This window comes from Bipolaris victoriae (assembly GCF_000527765.1).
Source record: "Bipolaris victoriae FI3 unplaced genomic scaffold scaffold_13, whole genome shotgun sequence".
In the NCBI taxonomy this organism is placed as follows: domain Eukaryota; kingdom Fungi; phylum Ascomycota; class Dothideomycetes; order Pleosporales; family Pleosporaceae; genus Bipolaris; species Bipolaris victoriae.
In genome coordinates, this window is record NW_014575379.1 from 20933 (window position 1) to 41615 (window position 20683).

At 52.4% G+C, this 20683-nt stretch overlaps 8 protein-coding genes across 8 annotated transcripts; 2 read left to right on the forward strand and 6 right to left on the reverse strand.

The window, feature by feature from the left end:
- Positions 1 to 473: 473 nt before the first annotated feature.
- On the forward strand, positions 474 to 2975 carry COCVIDRAFT_34652 (hypothetical protein; the record flags this gene model as incomplete). The annotated part of the gene is made up of 1 exon (XM_014704695.1): positions 474 to 2975. One exon carries the CDS (start codon positions 474 to 476, stop codon positions 2973 to 2975), a length of 2502 nt encoding a protein of 833 aa, XP_014560181.1.
- A 152-nt stretch (positions 2976 to 3127) lies between these two features.
- On the reverse strand, positions 3128 to 4495 carry COCVIDRAFT_90064 (hypothetical protein; the record flags this gene model as incomplete). The annotated part of the gene is made up of 2 exons (XM_014704696.1): positions 3128 to 3771; positions 3832 to 4495. The coding sequence occupies 2 exons, from the start codon at positions 4493 to 4495 to the stop codon at positions 3128 to 3130; spliced, it is 1308 nt and encodes a 435-aa protein (XP_014560182.1).
- Positions 4496 to 4692: 197 nt separating this feature from the next.
- COCVIDRAFT_23558 (hypothetical protein) lies at positions 4693 to 6353 on the reverse strand (the record flags this gene model as incomplete). The annotated part of the gene is made up of 2 exons (XM_014704651.1): positions 4693 to 5470; positions 5527 to 6353. 2 exons carry the CDS (start codon positions 6351 to 6353, stop codon positions 4693 to 4695), a joined length of 1605 nt encoding a protein of 534 aa, XP_014560137.1.
- A 519-nt stretch (positions 6354 to 6872) lies between these two features.
- COCVIDRAFT_90006 (hypothetical protein) lies at positions 6873 to 8810 on the reverse strand (the record flags this gene model as incomplete). Its single annotated transcript, XM_014704697.1, has 5 exons — positions 6873 to 7032; positions 7129 to 7393; positions 7442 to 8366; positions 8417 to 8708; positions 8761 to 8810. The coding sequence occupies 5 exons, from the start codon at positions 8808 to 8810 to the stop codon at positions 6873 to 6875; spliced, it is 1692 nt and encodes a 563-aa protein (XP_014560183.1).
- A 555-nt stretch (positions 8811 to 9365) lies between these two features.
- On the forward strand, positions 9366 to 10220 carry COCVIDRAFT_23560 (hypothetical protein; the record flags this gene model as incomplete). The annotated part of the gene is made up of 1 exon (XM_014704652.1): positions 9366 to 10220. The coding sequence occupies one exon, from the start codon at positions 9366 to 9368 to the stop codon at positions 10218 to 10220; it is 855 nt and encodes a 284-aa protein (XP_014560138.1).
- Positions 10221 to 10797: 577 nt separating this feature from the next.
- COCVIDRAFT_34658 (lytic polysaccharide monooxygenase) lies at positions 10798 to 12497 on the reverse strand (the record flags this gene model as incomplete). Its single annotated transcript, XM_014704698.1, has 3 exons — positions 10798 to 12203; positions 12262 to 12349; positions 12399 to 12497. 3 exons carry the CDS (start codon positions 12495 to 12497, stop codon positions 10798 to 10800), a joined length of 1593 nt encoding a protein of 530 aa, XP_014560184.1.
- Positions 12498 to 14113: 1616 nt separating this feature from the next.
- COCVIDRAFT_12966 (hypothetical protein) lies at positions 14114 to 16618 on the reverse strand (the record flags this gene model as incomplete). The annotated part of the gene is made up of 2 exons (XM_014704629.1): positions 14114 to 16497; positions 16549 to 16618. The coding sequence occupies 2 exons, from the start codon at positions 16616 to 16618 to the stop codon at positions 14114 to 14116; spliced, it is 2454 nt and encodes an 817-aa protein (XP_014560115.1).
- A 1002-nt stretch (positions 16619 to 17620) lies between these two features.
- Positions 17621 to 20534, reverse strand: COCVIDRAFT_12967 (hypothetical protein; the record flags this gene model as incomplete). Its single annotated transcript, XM_014704630.1, has 3 exons — positions 17621 to 18791; positions 18840 to 20239; positions 20379 to 20534. 3 exons carry the CDS (start codon positions 20532 to 20534, stop codon positions 17621 to 17623), a joined length of 2727 nt encoding a protein of 908 aa, XP_014560116.1.
- Between the last annotated feature and the right edge of the window lie 149 nt (positions 20535 to 20683).

Genomic DNA, 20683 nt, shown 5'->3' on the forward strand with positions numbered 1-20683 from the left:
ATTTGTCCTCGAAGCTTGCAATGGACGCGGAAACTTGGCCAGTAGACACGAGCGTGCTGTCGGTACTGATCTTGGTCAGCTCAATGGCTCAGTGTCCGTGTATAAGGTTGTATTCACCAGATGTTAACCGGAGTAGTGACATTGCGGGGAGTTGCGGAGGTGTCGCTCGGAATGGGACTGTAGTTAGCTCTCGAGTCGCGCAACGACCAAGCGGGCGATGGAACTTCTCCCTCGCAACGTGGAGGTTGATGAAGCATGGTGGGATCGCGAAAAGGCAGCCATGCCTTGCAAGAATTGAGAATGGAAAAGACGTCTGGTTTCTGCGCTGAAGGTAGCATCATGGGTGCACACATACGGCCGCATCGGGTTTAGTGCCCCACTAAAAAGATGGAAGTCGAGATTTCGCATGCTGTCGCAGTCGACGACTGACGCCCCGCTACTTTCACAACCGGCGACGGCGATACAGCGCAGACATGGGCGACGATGGCATGCTCCTCAATTTCTCCATCCCGGAAAGCGGCATCATCGCAAAGCCAACCTTCAAGGGCGGCAACTGGAAGAGTCGGCTCACAGCGAAGAAGGCGGCGCAGAACTGGCACACCAAGGCGACAGCACGATTGAACGGCGAAACAGTACCCAAGAAGAAGGTCGACCATGCCACCAATGTGAACCGCACAGAGCTGGGTCCGCGCACACCAAAGCCCGTCGATGATACCGACCTGCTCGACCATGGCGACAGACACCCAAAGCGAGCGCGTGTGAGCGGAGAATTCAAACCGGAGGCGGCTGAAAAGACTGCAGACCCCAACTTCAGGCCGCAGTCGAACCCGAATGCGACAAAACGTCCTGGCGAGCAGCAGAGTGCACCAAAGGGCGGCAAGCAGGTCATTTCCTCGCTATTTACCTACAATCCCACTTCCACCACCAAGCCGGAAGCGGCCCAACCACGCGAAGACGATGCACCCGTCGAACCCTCGAATGCGCCCCTCAGCAGCGAACTCCACACGTTCACTTCACTCGGCATGTCCACAACACTTGCCAGCCATTTGCTCAACAAGATGGACCTGAAGGCGCCCACAGCCATTCAAAAAGCCGCGATAACACAATTGGTCAAAGACGACTCAGATGCTTTCATACAGGCCGAAACTGGTTCCGGAAAGACGCTGGCCTATCTTCTGCCTATTGTGCAGAGACTAATGGACTTGTCAGCGAATATGAAGAAACGGAAAGTCGACGAAAACGTACAAAGAAATTCAGGCCTGTTTGCTATCATCCTGGCGCCAACGCGAGAACTGAGCAAGCAGATTGCCATGGTGCTGGAGAAGATACTAGGGTGCGCGCATTGGCTAGTAGCCACGACGGTCATTGGCGGTGAGAAAAAGAAGTCGGAGAAGGCTCGTTTGCGAAAAGGTATCAACATCTTGGTTGCAACACCAGGTCGACTGGTAGATCATCTGGAGCACACAGAAGCGCTGGACGTGAGCAACGTCAGATGGCTAGTTCTGGATGAAGGAGATCGCCTGATGGAACTTGGTTTTGAGCAAGAGATTCAGAAGATTGTTGGTGCTTTGAACCTACGAATGCGCGCAAGGAAAGACGAAAAATCACGGATACCAGGACTCCCTGAGAAACGCACCACAGTACTCTGTTCCGCAACCATGAAGATGGATGTTGAGAGGCTGGGTCAAATAAGTTTGAAGGACGCCGTTCATCTTCGAGCCGATCCGTCAGAGAAGGGACCGGAAACAAGTGATACAAGCAAGGATACCACTTTCTCCGCACCCGCACAGTTGAAACAATCGTATGCTGTTGTGGCGCCCAAACTACGATTGGTATCTCTAATTGCCTATCTGAAGCGCGCGTTTGCGCGAAAGGGTTCCGTTATGAAGGCAATTGTCTTCATATCTTGTGCCGACTCTGTCGACTTTCACTTTGACATGCTTACTAGCGATCTCGAAGGAAAAGAAGAACAAAAAGAGGAAGATAAAGAAGACTCGACCGAGGATGAGGCTACGAAAGATGACAAAAAATCTGGCAAAAAGACCAAAGCGATACAATCAGATCCTACAAAACTGGAAGTAACGAGTGCAGTAGCGCCTATTTTATCAGCAAAGACACATTCGGTAACAGCATACCGTCTCCATGGTTCCCTCCAACAATCCCTCCGAACATCGACACTCGCGCAGTTTGCAAAGAACAAGGAACCTTCTGTACTCATCGCTACTGACGTCGCCTCGCGTGGTCTTGATTTACCAAACGTCGATTTAGTCATCGAATTCGACCCGGCTTTTGCCCGAGAAGACCATTTGCACAGAATCGGTCGTACAGCGCGTGCCGGTCGCGATGGACGCGCATGTATCTTCCTCATGCCCGGCTCCGAAGAAGGCTATGTCGATATCCTCAAATCTGACCGCAAGGAGACCGAGGCGGGTATCCATATTGCACGTCAAGACGCAGACGACATTCTTAACCGCGGCCTCGTCACTAGCGGCGTTATGGAAAAGAATGCTTACATGGACAAAGCAACAGATCTCCAGCTTGCCATTGAACGCTGGGCTCTGGCTTCTCCTGCCCGCCTCGAAGCTGCCCGTCGCGCGTTCCAAAGTCACATCCGTGCCTATGCCACGCACGTTGCTGACGAACGCAAGTATTTCGACATCAAAGCTCTGCACCTGGGCCACTTGGCCAAGGCTTTTGCCCTTCGTGAGCGACCCAGCGGTATGAAGGTTCCAGGTCAACGAACTGGTGCTGGTCGTAACGATAAGACACCTGTCAAGGTCCGTGGTGGACCAAGGGTAGATGGAGCAAGTCGTAAAGCCGCCACAGAGTCGGGCGTGTCGACGAGGAAGAAGGTCGATCTGGATCTGCCAGAGGGTCAGGATACGGATGAGGCGGCGAAGATGAGGAAGGCAGTTAGGGCAAGGGAAAAGTTTATGCGTCATGCTGGTTTAGCAAGCGAGTTCAACTTGGGCTGAAGAGAATCAAAAACTCGGGCCTGATAGATTTAGATAATGCTTTATATTATTTGAATAATTACTGAACACCAGTCCACCTGTCACATCATATGTCGTCACTTGATATTTCCACCACGAAGAACAGTCTTCATCTCCACCAACAAACACAACCACTACACATTGCTATCCCAACGCTCTCCACCCAATCCCCCATCCTTCCTACAAAACAAACCCCGAACCTTATCCCACGCCTTCCTCGCTTTCGTCCCAAACCTTGTCTTCTCTGCACTCCCCACAACCTCCCCCCTCAACTCCTCATACTGCTCCTCACTACTCAAATCCGGCACATCGCAGCACCGCCGGTTCGCATTACTAACATGGCCACACCTTACATCAGCGCGTTCAACACGCTGCACAGGCAATAGGCGTGCGGTCTGCAACCCCAACGTCTCAGTCGTGGTGAAGGGGTAGGGATCTGTTTCCCTGGTACGCTGGGTATATAGACTTCCACTGCTGCTTTGGTTGCGTGGGTCATCTAGGCAGGAATAGTTTGGACTGAAAGCATCTCTGGTCCTTGTCTGATAGCAGCGGGGGAAGGGTGAGAGTTGGTAGCGGGGCTTGGAGAGCTCGGGGCGCTCGTCGGTTTCCGGTAAGGGACGTAGCTGGTGGGGCTGGGGATGCAGGTTTGCGTCTAGGACGCGCAGGAGAGCGGGGATGTGTGGCGTGGGTGGAGGAGATGGTTGTTGCTTGGGGGAAGGGGATCTTTGTCGCTCGACAGTGTAGATTCTGAGAGATGATTGGGTTGGAGGGAGTGCGCCTGGAGGATTTGTTAGTAAATGCCTAGCTACTTCCTGCGAGTGGAGTTGGCAACGCTTACTTTTTGCTTTGCGGTGCTGTGCATTGTTCTTCGTTGAGGTGGACGTAGGAATCGGCGTGCTTGCCCTTTCTACATTCCTGAGATTTCGTCGCTCTACCTCTACTTCTTCTTTCTCATCAGCCTCCTCCTCACCGTCCAGGGTGCTCTGACTTGGCATAGCAAAAAGCGGCTTGGTGAAGTCCCATTGTAGCTTCGGGGCGTTCATCAGCACTGGCGTCTTTCTTCCTTTCTGTGGTCCCAACACCTCTTTTGCATCACCGGTATGGGGAGTCTCATTAGGTTCTGCTTTGCGCTGGCGTGGGTATGGCGTCTGAGGCCTCGGAGGCATTTGCGAGTTCTTCGCTCCGATCGATCGGCCATCTCCTTTGGAAGAAATTGTGCTTGCAGGCCGTGAGGGAGGTAGGGCGGTCTGATTGGTGAAGCGCACACTATTGTGTAGTGAGTATTTGTTTGAATTATCTACTGGCACGGGCGTGGTGTCTTCAAAATCCCATAGTTTACGGTGGAGAGCTTCATAACCGCTCTGTGGTTGGTGGTAAAGTGAGGATTGGCGTGTAAGCTGCGACGCATCTGGTGGGGTACGGGCTGGGCTAGATGGAAGGCCTATTCCTGAATCCATGGATGGTCCCTCATCAAAACAGTGTGCTGAGTCAGGTGGAGACATGACGTGTAAAGGCTGGTTGACTGTGCTGTATATTGATGTCTCCTGGGTGCAAACGGGAAGTGTGAAGCTAGCTCTGTCCTCAAAAAGTGGTGAAGGGGACGTGGACTGAAATACAGCACATTGGATATTGGAAAACATGTGAATAAAGCAGTCCTTGAGGTCAACCAAGGTTCTATTCCAACTGCATACTCTGGTTACTATTGCACGGCTGCATTACCCTCCATGTTCCTGACTGGTTCTTCAGGAGCCGCATAAATGGGCACCTGACGGCTCGGACTCCCGAAGGGAATCTCTTTTGCTTGCATCGAATTGTCGGATTTCAGAGTATGTATTGTCGACGTGCTATTCGCTGCTTCACCTTTTGCTGGCATGGTGGCCGGCGCTGATTGGCCATGTTCGGATGGATTGTGGGGATCGTAGCCTGGCAGATGTGTACCTGGGGAAGCATGATTCGATATGGGTTCTCGAGAGGGACCATCGGTACCATTCGCCGTAGTCTCATCTCGCGATCTTGTGCGTTGTCTGTCTGCAGGCGTGTTTTGCCCACAACGCTCCTCGTCGTCTGTTTTGGGCGTGGCACGTTTTTGCCGCGCTCGTGCAATCAAGTCCTCAAATTCCGTTCGATGCGATTTTGCATAGCCTTCGCCGTCAAAGTCCTTTCTCATGATCGCACTCTCCTTGGTGTTCGATCTACCGCCCTGGGTCTGTTCCCACTCGTCTAATTCTTTCAGTAACTGCCTATGGCTCTTTCTCAGACTATCATGGGCGTCGCAATTCGAGTTAAAGATATTGATCCACTCTATGTGTCGCCTCTTCATGAGGTCTTTGGTGCCCCAATTAGGGATGCCGATTTCTTGTAGCTTTTTCCGCAATGCGGTCTCTTTCATCATAGCATAATTGAGTTGCGATAATCTTATTGGCGGAGGCGAAGGGTCTTTTTTTCGTGTCTGTAACGCGGGGAAGGCTGGTTTTGTCCTTATGAAATAAGATTAGTCTCTTGCTATGCAAGGCCATATCTCTGTTAAACATACCTTGACCTGGCATTGCGCCCCGGCGACGCATTTGGCCCAGTGCATGTGTCCAGGTGGTTGTAGACCAGCTCTTCCTTCATGGCGCGATTGCAGACTGGGCACTTGACCATACCATCTGGGACAAAATCTTCGTCACCGTCATCTTCGCTATCAGCGACTACAGCAGGCGATGCTGCTCCGCCTCCGTTGCGCTGACTTTTGCTCCGGGTTTGTCGAGACCGAGTTTGCCTAACATTCTCGTCTTCCTCTATATCTGTGTCTTCTATTTTTCTCTTCTTTCTGCGGCCGCCCTTAACTTCCTCGTCTTTGTCTGCACGCGCTAACTCGAGCGCTTTCGGCCTCGCCTCTTGAAACCGCATTACTACTTCTCTGACCGCAATATTTGGTGCCAATTTGTCGCTGGAGCATCCTGTCTTGCAGCTCGGACATTTCCCGTCCGACGCGATGCATCTTCGTATACATATCGAGCAGAACGTGTGGGAACAGGACGTGATGACGGGGTTATGGTAGAACTCCTTGCAGACCTCACAGCGCAAGGCAGCTTCGAGCGGTTCGAAGGCGGGTAAGGACGTTTTGATCCAGTCGGTGGAGTCCGGAAGATCAAAGGAAGAGTCCATGGGTCTATTGCAGACAGGAAGCGCCTGGTTTGAGCGAATGTTGACAGGCAGACGAGTTTGGCCGGGGTCAGACGCGACTCCAGTCGCGTATGCGTCATCACGTGATAACGCTTGGAAATTAGCTGCCTCTCCCTTGCCACTTGTCGGCCGGAGTTCAGCAGTCAACAGTAGAGTAGGTTGCTTTGTAATAGTATTGCGCCTTTTCACCATGCTTGTTGATTTGGTATGTCAAACAAGGTGTCGTGTTACTTGTGAAACCCTAGGGTGAAAAATCGGGTGAGAAAGGAATGAAAGTTTTAAATACTAGCACAAGTGTGTCACTTCAGAACAAAGGCAGGTGCTGATGATGTTTCTTTCGCTCTTTCAATCACTGAACAATTGAGAGACTCTTGGTTTGATGGCAATTCTGATTTAGTTTTCATGGCCATTCGATACGTTCTCCGCATTGAATTGTTGTCTATCAATCTACCGATACCAGACAATCATGTTATTTTAGTGTTGACTGTAGGTGAATTTGACTCTTCTTCTGCCAATCCCCTGTGACATACCCATATCTAATGCCAACTATATTTGTTGTAACCGAAAGTGAAGATGGACCTTTTGTCTTCATAAAATCAGATGCGAAGTCACCACTCTCGGAAACGATAGCCTTGCCGCAGCTCCTTGCTTGTTGATTACAAACCCGAATGCCTTTGCGGCACAATGTACGAGAACAATCGGAGATCTTCTTCAGACTCTGAATACAGTGCTCTTGCTCTTGATGCCATCGAAAACACAAGTGTTGTCGACGGGGACATACTGCTCAGTGATCACTTTGATGATCTCCTGTGAGACCATACCACCTGCTAAAGCGCCAATATTGTGCAACTCAGCACCACCAGCTCGCACACTTTCATATAGTCAGTTTAGTGTCTTCTATAGTTGTTCGGACGCCTTTTCAAGAGACCCATATGACAGTAAGTTTGGTGTTGCAATGTGTACTTACAGCTCACGTGCATAATCTCCAATCTGTGATCGGATGGTTGCATACTCGTCCTCCTCAATAGTAGCATTCGCTTCTTTGATCAGGTCATCGGCGATCTTAAGAGCGATTCCAATCAGCTTTTCTGAATCCGTATCCGGGTCGGTTTCTCCGGCAACTTGAGGCGCCCCTCCTAGACCGTCTTTATTGTGCGTCGCAGCAAACTCATCCCATGCTAGAAAGGCAATGTACAGCGGGATCTGTGAATCGGGGAAGGTGAGTGTCTGAGCTGTGGGTTGTTAGCTCACTCGGCAGTCTCTCATATCTGCACACTTACCAATTGACTTGGCGCGATCGCCCCATTTGATCTTCTCTCCCGCTTCTACTATGTGAAATGGTCGACCGCGCACTAGTTTGATATGTGCTGCGTTCTTGCAGAAAGTCTCAATGTCCTTTTCGTCAATGGGTACACTGCGGTTAGCATTGCGCTCCAAAAATCGTACACTCTCCACCACCTCTGCCAGATCGCGCCGCGCTTTGGATTTGTAGACATTTTGCAACTCGATGTAGTCCGCTGAGCGAGCCTTCATGTCCGGCACAGAGCCAGGGACTGGTAGGACATTGTATTTTGTATAGAACAAGCCAATGGCGTTTGCGATGACCCAGAAGCTCGGTGAGTCTTGGCGGACTAGAAGGCACTCTGGTGCTGTAAAGATTTCCTTGACGGCGCTACTTGCTTGTGGTGGATTGAGAGATTTCAGAACAGCTGCCACTGCCTCATCGAAGTTCTCTTCGCCGCCTTCTGGGTTGTCTGTACGTGCAGCTTGCGATACGGAAGCCCTAAACTCTGTCTTCTCCTTGTAAGTCTGTGGCACCTCTCCCCCATGTTCCTTCTTCCACTTTTCTAAGTAATGCAATAGCAGCGCTATCCATGGCACGTGGCCATGATCTTCAGCCTTCATGTTTTCTAGGTCGGCCGTCTTCTCTTCCGCATACTGTACTAGCTCGGGCCACGGTCGCAGTAACCGCAAGTCTGATGTGGTTTCGGGGCTAGGGTGTGTGTCTACAATGGGGAATGCGGGAGGCAGATGGACGGAGAAGTGAGCGTAGAAGCCAACGGAGTGGAGATAGAATAACGGAACGAGCGCAGTGCTTGCATGTCTAGACAGATTTTCGAGGATATCGGGGCGGATAGGCGCGGTCGCAATAATCAACGAGTATGGTTGCAGGACATTGGGCTGTGATAGCCACGACTCGATAGGCTAGGTCCATTAGCCGACGATCATGGACGAACTGCAAAGCGTGGTTATACCTCTGTGATGAAGTGACCCTGTACATCTGGGTTCAGCTCCTTGAGTAGGTTGCATGTGTGTTCTGCACGGAAGCCTCCTAAATGTTGGTCTTCCAGGAAGAAGTTTACGCCTAGGTCTGCTTCATTGACGACGGCTGAGTCTTGGATGGTGAAGTCGCCAATGCATGGCAGGATGAGGTTCTTGAGTGTTTCTACGCCGACAACTCCCAGCCCTGAGTTTATGAGGAGGATATGGGAGCTCTCGAGCGCAGCTTGGCCCGTAGCTCCCCAGAGGCGTAGCTGGCGATCGTACCTATTGCGGTCAGTACGTGGTAGTGCTGTTTAGCAGCAATGAGGTGACATACTTCTTCTCCTTGGCAGTTGGACCTTGTACGGGAGGAGGGAGGTCTGCCATTCTCACTGATTTTTCTTTTCTTTTCTTTTTCTGGTAGTGGCCGAGAGATATGGCAGAGGAATGTTTGTTACCGCTGTTAGAGCTGCCAGGCACCGGACGCGCTTGAGCTGTCGGCTCGCGCTAGGCGTGACCCCTGCCGCGGGGTATTCCAATGGCGGGGCACAACAGCGTCATCTTTCGCCGCGCGCCCTATCACCTTGTCACGAGCAAATCATTCACTTGCATCCCCCGGCATCATCTAGACTCATTGCTGAAGGTCTCAGACTCTCAGATACGTTGTACATATAAGCCCAGAGGAAGGCTAGCGAAGCGCGCCGGCCCATGCCCTTGAGACCTCTGCCCGTCTGCACTGCCAGTATAAATCAGCAAGCCCGCAGCATCAGTCATCTCACGCCTCCACTGCCCCTCCAAAATTTATCGGTCCCTAGATTGGCTATACATCCATCCCGTACCTACACCACCGGCAAATCTCTTCTACAAAAATCCCTCGGTCAACCCGGTCCGCCATTTTCAAGGCACTTCCACAACACTATATCACTCCAAACCGCAAAAACCATGACCGACACAAATGTCGAGGCTGCCAAACGTGCGGCTGCACAACAGGCCGTTGCGGACCACTTTGATCCGGCGGCAACCCACGTTGGAATTGGATCCGGCACTACCATTGTCTACGTTGTCGAGGCCATCAAGCAGCGATCGACCAATCCCAACATTCTCTTCGTCCCTACTGGCTTCCAATCGCGCCAATTGGTCGTCAATGCCGGCCTCACTGCCATCTCCTTTGACAGTCTCCCCGACCACGTCATGCTCGACGTTGCATTTGACGGCGCCGACGAAGTCGACGCAGAGCTCAACTGCATAAAAGGAGGAGGCGCGTGTCTGTTCCAGGAGAAGCTAGTTGCTGAGCGCGCCAGAAAATTTGTTTGCGTCGCAGACTACAGAAAAAGACAGGACCGTCTCTTGACAAACTGGCCCACCATCCCTATCGAGGTCGCGCCCCTGTCTCAGCTCAAGGTCGCCGGTGCGCTGAGGATGCTGGGATCAACAGGCCCTAAACTAAGGACGACGCTACTGGAGAAGTCAGGGCCCCTGAAGACGGACCAGGATTTTTACATCATCGATGCGCCTTTTCCCCCATTGCTTACATCCGCGGATGTAGCAGCGGGTAAAGGAAAGGGTGACGGCACGGACGGAACATGGGAGGTTAACACCCTGAGCAGGGCCATCAAGGGCCTTACCGGTGTCCTTGAGGTTGGCATTTTCTCGGGCCTGAATGGCATCGATGCACAGGCGCTACGTGAACAGGACCAAAGCACGAAGACTGTCCGCGGGGGCCAGAAGCCCGTCGCCGTCTACTTTGGTATGCAAGACGGAAGCATCAAGGTGCGCACTATCGAGGGCGAGACATGAAAATAGAGCTGAGCGCGGAGAATTCTGGCCAAACATCGGGCCAAGTGGTAAAACAACGGCCATGATCTACAAAGCAAATACATTTTCTGTTCTTCCTTGACCAACTATCTGCAATGACGCAACCTCTCCCCTCAGCATCTCCACACATACACAACATAGTATCAACATCACAGCAATCATTCAAAAGACAACACAATTCTTCATGTCATGGTCATATCAAGCATGATTCATTCATATCTGTGCCAAAAAAAGGGTTAAAAAGAAGAAGTTTAGAAGAGAAGAAGAAAGAAAAAATATAAGACAAAAAGGTCTGCTCCATATCCTACATTCCATTCCCCCTCTCCTTCCAAAAAAGAACAGAGTCAATCAATGAGACTCGCGAACAACAAAACAGTGTCGCAGAAAGGTAAAAAAAAAAGAATTTTGTTTTCCCTGCCAAAAAAAGAAACCCCCAACCCTCAAGTCCCAGAAAGTAGCCAATGGGAATGGCGTTGGCATGAATGTAACCCGATTTCCTTGATTCAAACGCCCAAGTCATAGATGTAAGTTATACGTCTTCCAGTCACGAGCTTAAGGCTTAAGCCATGTGCAGACGCCTCCTCGGGTGAAGATGAGCACGCTTCATGTAGCTCCCCGAGCTAGGGGCAGGGGTAGCAGTGGGGGCAGCACCCTCAGTCACGTAGACGGTGGTAGTGACGACGACGAGGTCAGTCACGTAGACGCACCTGTATCCCTTGGGGCAAGGGGGCTGAGTGGGTTTGGGGCCACCGGCCGATGAAGGGGCAACGGTGATGGTGGAGATGGGGGCTTTGCTGAGGGTAGTGGGCTGCTTGGAGGGGGCTGGAGGGGGAGCAGCAGGGTAGTTGGTGGGCTCCATGAAAGGAGGGCTGTCGTACTCATCGTTGGATGGAGCTGCAGGCGCATCAGGGGTGGGAGTTGGCTTTGGTGCCTCGACAACGGGCTTAGCAGGTGCAGGCGCAGGCTGGTACTCCGAGTCTTCAGGCTTGGTCTCAGTCTCAGGCTTGGGCGCAGGCGTGGACTCTGGCTCCTCCTGCTCCTTTTCGGATGAAGGCGCTGGCGTGTTCTTGGATGGGGCACCAGGCTGGACCTGGTTGGGCATGATGAGGCCTACATCGATGGACTTCTTGGCAGGTGTAAGGTCCTTGCCCTTGTTAGGAGGACCGACCCAGTTGCCAGCCTTGCACTGCGCACCAATGTCGGTACACTTGTCCTGCCAGAGCTTGCAGTTCTTGCCACCAGTTGGGGGTGCGGAGTCGTAGCATACATCGCTCTGAGCCCAGCAGTCCTCAGCGGCAGCCCAGCATCCCTTCTCGTCGGTGTAGGATTGGACCTCCTTGGCACACCAGTTTGCGTTCTCCATGACGCAGCCCTGGGGCTTGAGGCCCTTGGTTTGGACAGTGGCGGAAGACTTGCTCGCGCCAGCAGTGAGCTTGGCGACCTTGGGGCCGGGCACAACGTACTCGGTAGCAGGAGTGTTGTAGATGTCAAAGTCGGTCGAGGGCTCGTTGTACTTGACGTATCCGGGGATAGACACAGTGGACTCGGGAACGAGGTTTCCGGAGCTCTTGAGGAAGATTTGGGCACAGCCAGTGTAGAACTGTGGGTCACCGTCTTTGGCGGCATGGAGAGCAAGAATCTCGGGACGAGCGAGGTAGTCGCCTTGCAGAAGGTTCTCGGGAAGTGTGACAGAAAGAAGACCATTGTTAGCAATGATCTTGTCAGTGCACCATTGCTTAGAGTCAGCGTCATAGCCGTGGTCAAAGATCTTGAACCAGCCATCACCAGCAGCAGTGTCAGTGGTAGCGTCCTCGACCTTCTTCAGGTAGACAGCGCAAGGACCCTTGTGGCCGGGATCAAGGCGCTCCTTGGATGGGTCATCGGGCCACTCGCGAATCTCAAAAGTAAGAACGGAACCGTCCTGGACAGTCTGGGTGCGCGAGACTCCTTTGGTACCCTGAACATCTGTCAAGTTTGGTCAGTCATGATGCGCTAAGGGAGCACCAAGATAAAGGGGACATACTGCAAGCCATGTCAGTGCTATCAAGGCTGCCAATAGGGGAGCTAGTGTGCTCTCCTGAAGGGTTCATGCGAATAGCAACACCATCACCCTGACAATTGTTAGTCCAAGTCGCATAGAAAGCAAGTAACACCATATACCTGAGGCACGCCATCAACGTAGAAGTCAGTAAAGACAGTGTGGGCAAGGGCAGCGGGGGCCGAGGCCAGGGCCGCGAGAAGGATAGATTGGGTCTTCATGGTATTCGATCTTCAACAGTTGACTTGAAGGGCAGAAAACAACGTGGTTTTTTTTTTGGTAGTGACGACTGGAACCGAAGTTGTAAGGGTTTTTGGTCACTAGGACTCAAGGTAATGAATGAATATGCCGAGCTAGCGACAAGGGAAGGAATGAAACAGGCCACAAAGAGCCTTTGAAAAGAGAGACAGACAACAAGTTGGGATTCTGAGTCCTTGTGGGGGTGAGGAAAGAAAGAGTCGGGGATGACGGGGCCTTTCTACTCCTTCCATCACACCCGCCGCTGAGCCTAGGCCGGGTGATGGACATGGGCGGATGAGTGATTTCCACCCGGTTGCTACCTGCGGGCGGCGCATGCCTTGGCGCCCTTGGAGGCCCTGCGACACACGTCTGCCGGGCGTTGCAGCGGAGTGTTATTATTTTCCTTTAGGAGAGACGCTTGGTTGCGCAGGCTGCAGTCAGCCTCGAGCCCTGTCGGCCACTTAGCGGAGAGACGAGGTTGTGCTTCTGAAACATGAAACACAAACGAAGAGTGTTAGCGAGCGGCCTAGTCTACATTCCGCAATGGTTTGCCCGCTAGGTGGCGTCCTTGCAGACGACGCCAAGTCAGGTACCAGGCCTCTCATTTCAACTCTCGAGCGCCATCGCCCCTCGTACATGCTCATCGCCGGCCCCAAGGCGTGTCCAGGCGCCGCTTGTATAACGTCAGGAGCGGGGGGGCGGTTATCGATATGGAGCGGCTGTGTTCTCGAGCCGCGCAGATCCAGCCCCCAGGGCGCGCGCTAGGGACTTCAGGTCGCTGTCGACTTTTTTTTATTTTGGTTCAGGAGGTCTCGTTATATTAACGTGGCGCTTGCAGAAGGGGAGCCCACATCATCGCTGCTCAGGCCGACTCTCATTTCGCCAGTCCTCCTCCCATCGCAAAGATCCGTCTGTGACGCTAACAGAGAGGCCCGTCCTCAAATTGATTGCTACCCCCGCTTCCGACGGCCGTCATGGAGGCCAAATTTGCGCCTCCTCCTTTGCTCGATCGAAAAGTAATGACATCGCCAATTCCCTCCTGAGTCCTTGGGCGCAAACAACGATAATCATGGTTTCATCTCCTTCTACAACATGCGCCTCCAGCTTCCGGGCAACCGCTTTGTTCGTTTTCTTTTCCCATATGCATGCAGGGGTTGGCGCTCGTACTTCCCTTCGCCCTGAGCCGTGGCGCCGTATTGACTAAAACGCTCGTCATCGCGGACCGTTGGGGAACGACGGATGCAAACGTTGATTCTTCTAGCAGCCCCTTCAATATCCCATCTTCGCATGTGGAACCTGACATGATGTCGATTGCTCGTAACACCCCACCGCACCACTTATTCCCAACACCAAAATAACTCGACCTTCCGGTTTCCCGAGCCGCCGAGCATTCGGGTAATCGCCCAAACGTGGTTACGCTCCAAAACGGGTCTCGCCGCTGCAAAATCTCCAGATGTAAGCTACGCAAATGAATCCGAACCTGTGCCACAATCATAAAACAGCAAATTCGGCCATATAACACGTGGTTTCCTACTGCACCTATACCGTACTCAGAAAAAGATTACATTAACTCGGAAAGAGTAAATGACTTGACTACTCAGCCATACATGGGTGGCTTGTACAGTGATGTGTGGGGCGCCTGCTGATATCCATTGGAGACGCCGAGAGCTATGCTGGGAACAGGCTTTGGCAGACTGTTCTCTTCTTCCTCTGCTCTGTCTAGCACACCTTTGATAATTTCCCTAAAGTCCGCTGCGCTGCGGAACTTCGGCGGTATCTCACCGTACACGCTGGGCTTCGCAACCCTTCGAGTGGCCCACTTCACATCTGTCACCTTGATCCCATATACGTCCCGAAATGATAATTTGCAAAAGCGTATCTCCACCCCTTCCGAGAAGGCCACGCCTTCACGTTGTTGGTTGAGACAACACACTATCGCTGGTTCATAGCAATGGTGTGCATACGTAATCCCCATCTCGCTGAGGCCTCGTTCAACAGCACTAATCAGCCACCGACTGCCTCTTTTGGTAAGAAAGTGCAGCTTTTTGGAGTCGCCCAGTGAGTTGGTAGGTAATTGACGATCGTAGAGAGATCTAGACTGATGACCTGCAACCCGCACAGTGTTCATGTAGCGGTCTAGCTGCACAGCGTCTGTAGGATGGAAAAGTGGATCCCATGGAAGTGGCCAGGTGCTGAGGGATATCAGGGGTCCCACGAGAAACCCTTCGGACAATCTAAGTTCGTATCTCGGTCGAGGCTCGAGATTGAATGTTGGTCGTCCCAAGCATATCACTGGGATTGGTGTGGTGCTGGTAGATTTGACCAATTCGTACGCACTCTTCTTGACATTCATCATCAACTTGTTCTTCTCCACAACATTTGCCGATGGAAAGATACTCGTCGGGTCAAGGTTAAGGTTGAGAGTGGCCTCGATGCGCCTGAACCCGAACAGCCAGTGATCGATGAGTATTATCTCAGTCGCCACTCGTCGGGCACGTTCACTGGTCGCTCCATAGCGGCCCACGGATCCTTCGTAAGCAACACTGTAGGCGAGCATGGCGTTTGCGTGTTCTTGAGTATGTAAACAAATGTCTCCCAGCCATCGCGCAGCAGCTATGTCGCCATCATCTAGATTCTGGAAATCGAGAAAAGCCCCATTAAAGACACTTTCAAAGAGCTCCTTTGCCTTTGAAAACTTTCCTGTGAATGATGCGCATACTCCGAGCAGATGCTTGAGAATGCGACGATCAGGTTGAGTACCAGATATACACCTCTGTCCGCGGTCGACAGCTGCTAACTGATCTTCTAGGTGCTTTTCTGCACTGACAAAGTCGTGGCGAGCCCATGCAGCCACCACCTGATGAGCCGTCCAGTTGAGATCTATCGTAATAGATGTGCCTTTCTCGAAATATGATGGGGGCAAGTCGTTTTCCAGTGGAGGAGCAGGAATAGAGGGTGTTTGTGTTCCAGAACCAGACGATGATGTAAATAGCGTTGGGTCAGGACCGTCTGTATTCGTCGCCGAGAGCAACCCGCTTGAACGGGGAACTGGCACACGTGGAATTGGAAAGGTATTGGATCGAGCAGAGGGGGTGGTGACCGCTGAGCGATGTGGCCCTGCATACAGCGAAGAATCATCTGAATCAGTGTCCAGTGGCATGTTTGGTAACGATACAGCAGAGTGCGCTTGTGAAGCCACCGAAAGAGTTGAGCCTATGTGGACCTGTGGTATCGGTGGGCGGGGTATGGGAGGAGGCGTTCGTGATGGTGGTGACCAACTGCTCTCCATAGGCGTGACGATTGTAGGCATGTCCAGGCCACTAGATGATTCTCCAACATTAATTTCAGGAAGTACCGGCCTGAGATCTTGGGACAATGAGGAGTACGGCTCATGCTCCGGTCGATCCTCGAGAAGCCTCCCTTCATTCACCGCAGCGACGAGCCAGTCTACAATGACATCGCGATAGCCCAAAGCTTGCTGCTGAGAGATGCCGACATCTTCCAAATCGCGTATGATCTGGCGCCATGCCTCGTCGTCATCCTCATCGTCGTCTTCCCGGGCGCCAGAAGTGAGTCGCTCAATCGAACTAATGCTTTCTTCGCGATGCCCGCCTCTATAGTCCTTTTCCAGTCTCTCCAAGGCCTCCAGTATCAGGACCTGGACATCGTGTATCAGGGAGGTGTAGAAGGTGTTGAGCATCGCCACGCTCGCAACAAGCCGCTCGCGCAAGTTTCGCAAAGTGCTTGGATCGAATTTAAGACGGTCCCACGCACGCTTGCTCTTTGTGTCGAGCCCATTGTAGTGCAACAGAATCTTGTCGAGCTCTTCCAAGACCTCGATGCATGGCGTATACGCCTCGATAAGCTGCTGCTGCTTACTCTCCGGTATCTTGTCGAACTTGTCTTGTATGTCGTCGAGCAGATTAGTGAGACTGCGTGTTTCACTTGTCAAAGTCTTGTACTCTCCAGGACAGTCACGACCTGCGTTTCAATCAGCATACTACAAGTTTGCGGAGCTGTCAAACAACTGACAGTTCTTGTATACCCTCCCCGCTAGTTCGCACACCTTGAGTATGTCTCCGAGACCGACGCCAAAGCTCATTGTGCTAGCTTGTGGAATGCGTCCACGACGTGCCTGGGGAGCAAATGAAGCGCCGCATCATTGAACGCATCGCGAGGTACAGCTGGGTGGTTAAATCATGGACGGGGCTGGAAGGCTTGTCATTGTGGCTTGAAACGGAGGATTTGATTGGAATAGGGGGCGGAAAGAGCTCAGGTCGCCCAATATTGTGTGATCACACGCATGCATGTGACCAAGCTGCAATGAGAAAACGTGTTGTGTAGCCCCATTGCGACGCATATTTTACACCGTCTTAGTCTCGTCAATGTCGTGGACATTTGATGCCAGAGCGCCTGTGTATATCACAGCGGAGCGGAGTACAGTGCGACCCACAGCTACCTGGATTGTCACACATTCACGACAGTTGCAGCTTATCTAAGCAAAGCTTCGCCTCGGAGCACAACCATTTACTGGACGATATCCTAGTAGCGCTACTTCAGACTAACTGAAGGTTGCACGCCAAAGCGGCATTGCTGACATTGGGGGCGATAACCAGGTTGCACCATTCGTGCAGCGCGGTAAGCCACTAGATACGGTTCAGCCTTGTGCCCGTCAATCTTTGAAGGAACCTTCACCACGTGCCCGTAGTGTCTAGAGCACAGATAGATTATACTATGCGAGTTTTCGGCGGAACACTCATTCGGCCACTCGCATTCCTTTCACGCATACATCTACCCGACCCAGCCAACAGCGAAAACAACAAGACAAAGCAACGTATAATCTATTCATTCGTGTACAAATTCCTCACTTTGTTCGTCCCCTTGTCTTTTTTTTCCCGAAAAGAAATCGCTGAAATAGTAGAAAAATAACTTGCTATACATCAGAACGAAGAAAACAAAACAAACGGGGTGTATCCTCGCTAGATATACGGACAATCGAAAAAATCAACGCGAGAAATTCCAACAGCTCCTCCAGTGAGCAAAAGCCCATGAGGCGCGATTGTCAAAAGAGTATACACGTGATGCCATCCATGATGGAAACACATTATTGGTACCAACTCTGCTCATCGTAGGTGAATCCCTGCAAGCCCGCGCCGTTGAGCCCCATAGCCCCGAACCCGTTTCCATTGGAGTTATTGCCATTTCCGTTGAACCTCCCGTTGGGATATCCATTAGTAGCGGCTATGACGCTATCATCACCGCCACCACCACCCACCGGACCACCGTTAATCTCATTGCCGGTCATAGGAGCAACATTAGTCGTAGGCTGGAAGACACCTGTAGGATTGGCTGTGCTTGCAAACCAACTCGCAATATCATCTACTCCTTGGGGGTTCCAATTTTCGAAATCAGTTGCAAGTTGTGTTTGATCGCGGTAGATCCAATCCTGCCCTTCGCGTAGAAGCTGATCAACACCACCAAAGAGCTGGCTTGGCGAGTTCCCAGCAGTGGTGTGGCCGCCGTCGACGGATCGGCGTCCTTGTGTCGAGGCTGGAGTAGGAGCGTTTAGGGTAGCCGAGTAACTCTGAGGTGTAGTAGGGTGTTGCTGAGTGCGCATGTAAGCCAGAGCGTTTGGGTCCGAGGGAGGTAGAGAGTGGGTGCTAGAAGGACGGGCAGAAGGGTTAGAGCTTACGGAGCTATTGTTTGCCAGGGCTGTTCGGTTATACAGTTGCGGTGCTGTCATATTGGCCATGTTCATGCTGTATGGTTGGAGACTCGGTGAAGCTTGATCTGCTGGCGAGGGATGCTGGTTGGTCTGTACAGACGCGCGGCGCTGTGCTTTTGGAGTGCTGACCTCATTCCAGGGACCAAACTTGGCATCAGTACGGGAGAGCACTGTGGCAGCTTCTTCTGGTAGCTCGACATTCCAGCGCTTTGCCAGTACGCTGAGGATCCCAAGTGTTCGTCGAGCGCACAGCCATCCCTCTGCTATCTCCTCCAGATGCTTGACGCCATGGATGATGTCGCGCTTCGCGTTCTTCTCGGGTAGATTGAGAAGATGTATTGTGCAAGCAGAGTGCGCAATGTATACGCAGATGTTGCATATCTGCCGCAGGCCATGCGATCGCTTGTATAACCGTAGTAGTTTGGAAATCATGGCAGCAGCCTGGGTACAGAGCTTTCGGGGAGAGACATGGGCAGGAAGTGGTGAATTGTTTGGGTTGTATTTTAGGAACGGACGAAAGAGATGGATGTAAAGCAACTGAAAGAACATGCTACACAGTCATTAGTACAAGTTGATAGCGACGGTGGATAGTACTTACTGCATGACAAGCATATGGGGCAAGCCACCCTCTTTCGGTTCTAGTTCTTTCGGGAGCTCCCGTCTCCACGTCTCCAACCTCATGTGTATCTCACTAAGCTTTTTCAGCTCAGCCTGCCTTCCCTTGGCCTTGTCCATGTCAATGGGGTTGTAGAAAGCATTCATCAAGTCGCTAGAAATCTCGCAGAGCTTTGAAATTTGGAGAGCAACTGCACGCGTCCTACTGGGCTGCGAATGTGCTTGACTTAGGCCAGAGTCTGTGACTGCGCTCCATGTCTCTGCATCCTCAACAGGGAAGACATCGAATTTGGGTACTGTGAGAATCGTGTTGGGTAATTGGGGTAATCTCCCGAGGTAGTTGCTCCAACACTTGTCGAACAAGAAGCAGCCCCAGAATGTGATCCTTCGTGCATCCTCCTCGTTCTCATCGATGACATCCTTGCTATGCATGCCCAGATTGAGGCCGAGGTCGCATGCCATCCGGAAGGACATGCCGCTGTATACCCAGCCCTTTGCTTCCCGTCCACAACCAGCTTCGCGTACGGACATCAAGGCCAGAGCCTGCACTGTCGTTAATGCTGGGACCTCGTGCAAATCATCCTCCATAATCAACCGCTTGGCCTCCCTGAAGAAGTGGTCGCCAGCCGTTGCTGAATCATCCCGTATGGCTCTGGCAGCAGGCCATGATGTGAAGTGACATCCGAGTGCCAACATGGCATTGACCAGCAAAGGTGAGCAGTACTGATTCTTCCTTCCAGATCCGGGTAGCGGTTTGCCAAGCCTAAATTCCTGCAAGAACAAATTCTTAGATAGAGTTGTAAAGAAGCTGTAGTGCCAGCAAAAATACATGCTGATCAGATGTTGCACCAGCTCCGGGTCCGAGGTCACGGTGGTCCATGAGCAAAATGGGTCCTGTGTCTCTTGGAACTGGTCGTCCGAATACGTGTCGGGCGAATCGACGGTGTCGTTGCCCTTCCCCAAGTAGATGAGATGCGACGTTCCGCCAATGTATCTTGTAGAACCATCCTCGAGCCGCAGCTCGCCCATCTTGCCGCTTAACTGGCTCTCGAAGCTTCCCTCTGGAAGTGCCGCCGCGGGCGGTGCGATTGGACTCAAGGGCTCATCGTCATCCTCTTCTCCATTCTCCTTGGCGATGATCGCCTCAGCGACCGAGTCGAGGCTCTCACATGTCCGGATCTGCTGGACCAAGTCCGCAACCGCGTCCTCGGGATAGTTAAGAATGGCCTGGATGAGGGTCTGGAGGGTTGAGTTGCGCGTTTTGAGGTTGTCAATGTCCTTTTTGTAGACACCCTTGCGGCGGTGGTCCGAGTTCGGATCGTAGATGCATGGCGTGTTGTAAACGGCGGCACAGGCCGAGCAGGCTGGTGTGGTGCCGTCGCACTGTTCCTCGGATTAGCGCACGGCTGGTGACAGGAGGCGTGAGAGCGACAAGGTTGGTGGGCAGGCGGAGAAGGAGTGTAGAGGCCGGAGAAAGGCATTCGAGCAGAGCAGTTCCCGTTACCTAAGACGACGTACGTACCTTGGACTTGCGCTTCCTGCAGGGCACACAGGCGGAAGAAATGCACCTCCTCTTCTTCGAGTCGTCGCTCCCGGCGTCCCGTTTCCCTCGTCGTCCCTTCTTGGCGGGCGTATCCGTGGTCGGTGGTTGCGCTTCCGCCGTGCTGGTGTTCTCCATTACAGTTCTTGGGAGGTTTCCCGGAGATGCAAGATGCGGGGGGAATGGTGGGGCGCACGCTCCGATGGGCCCTTCAGTCAGCGCGCGACATTAATCAGCGGCCCGCGAAAAGCTGTGGGCTTGCCGTCCTCCACGCCTCTGTAAGTATT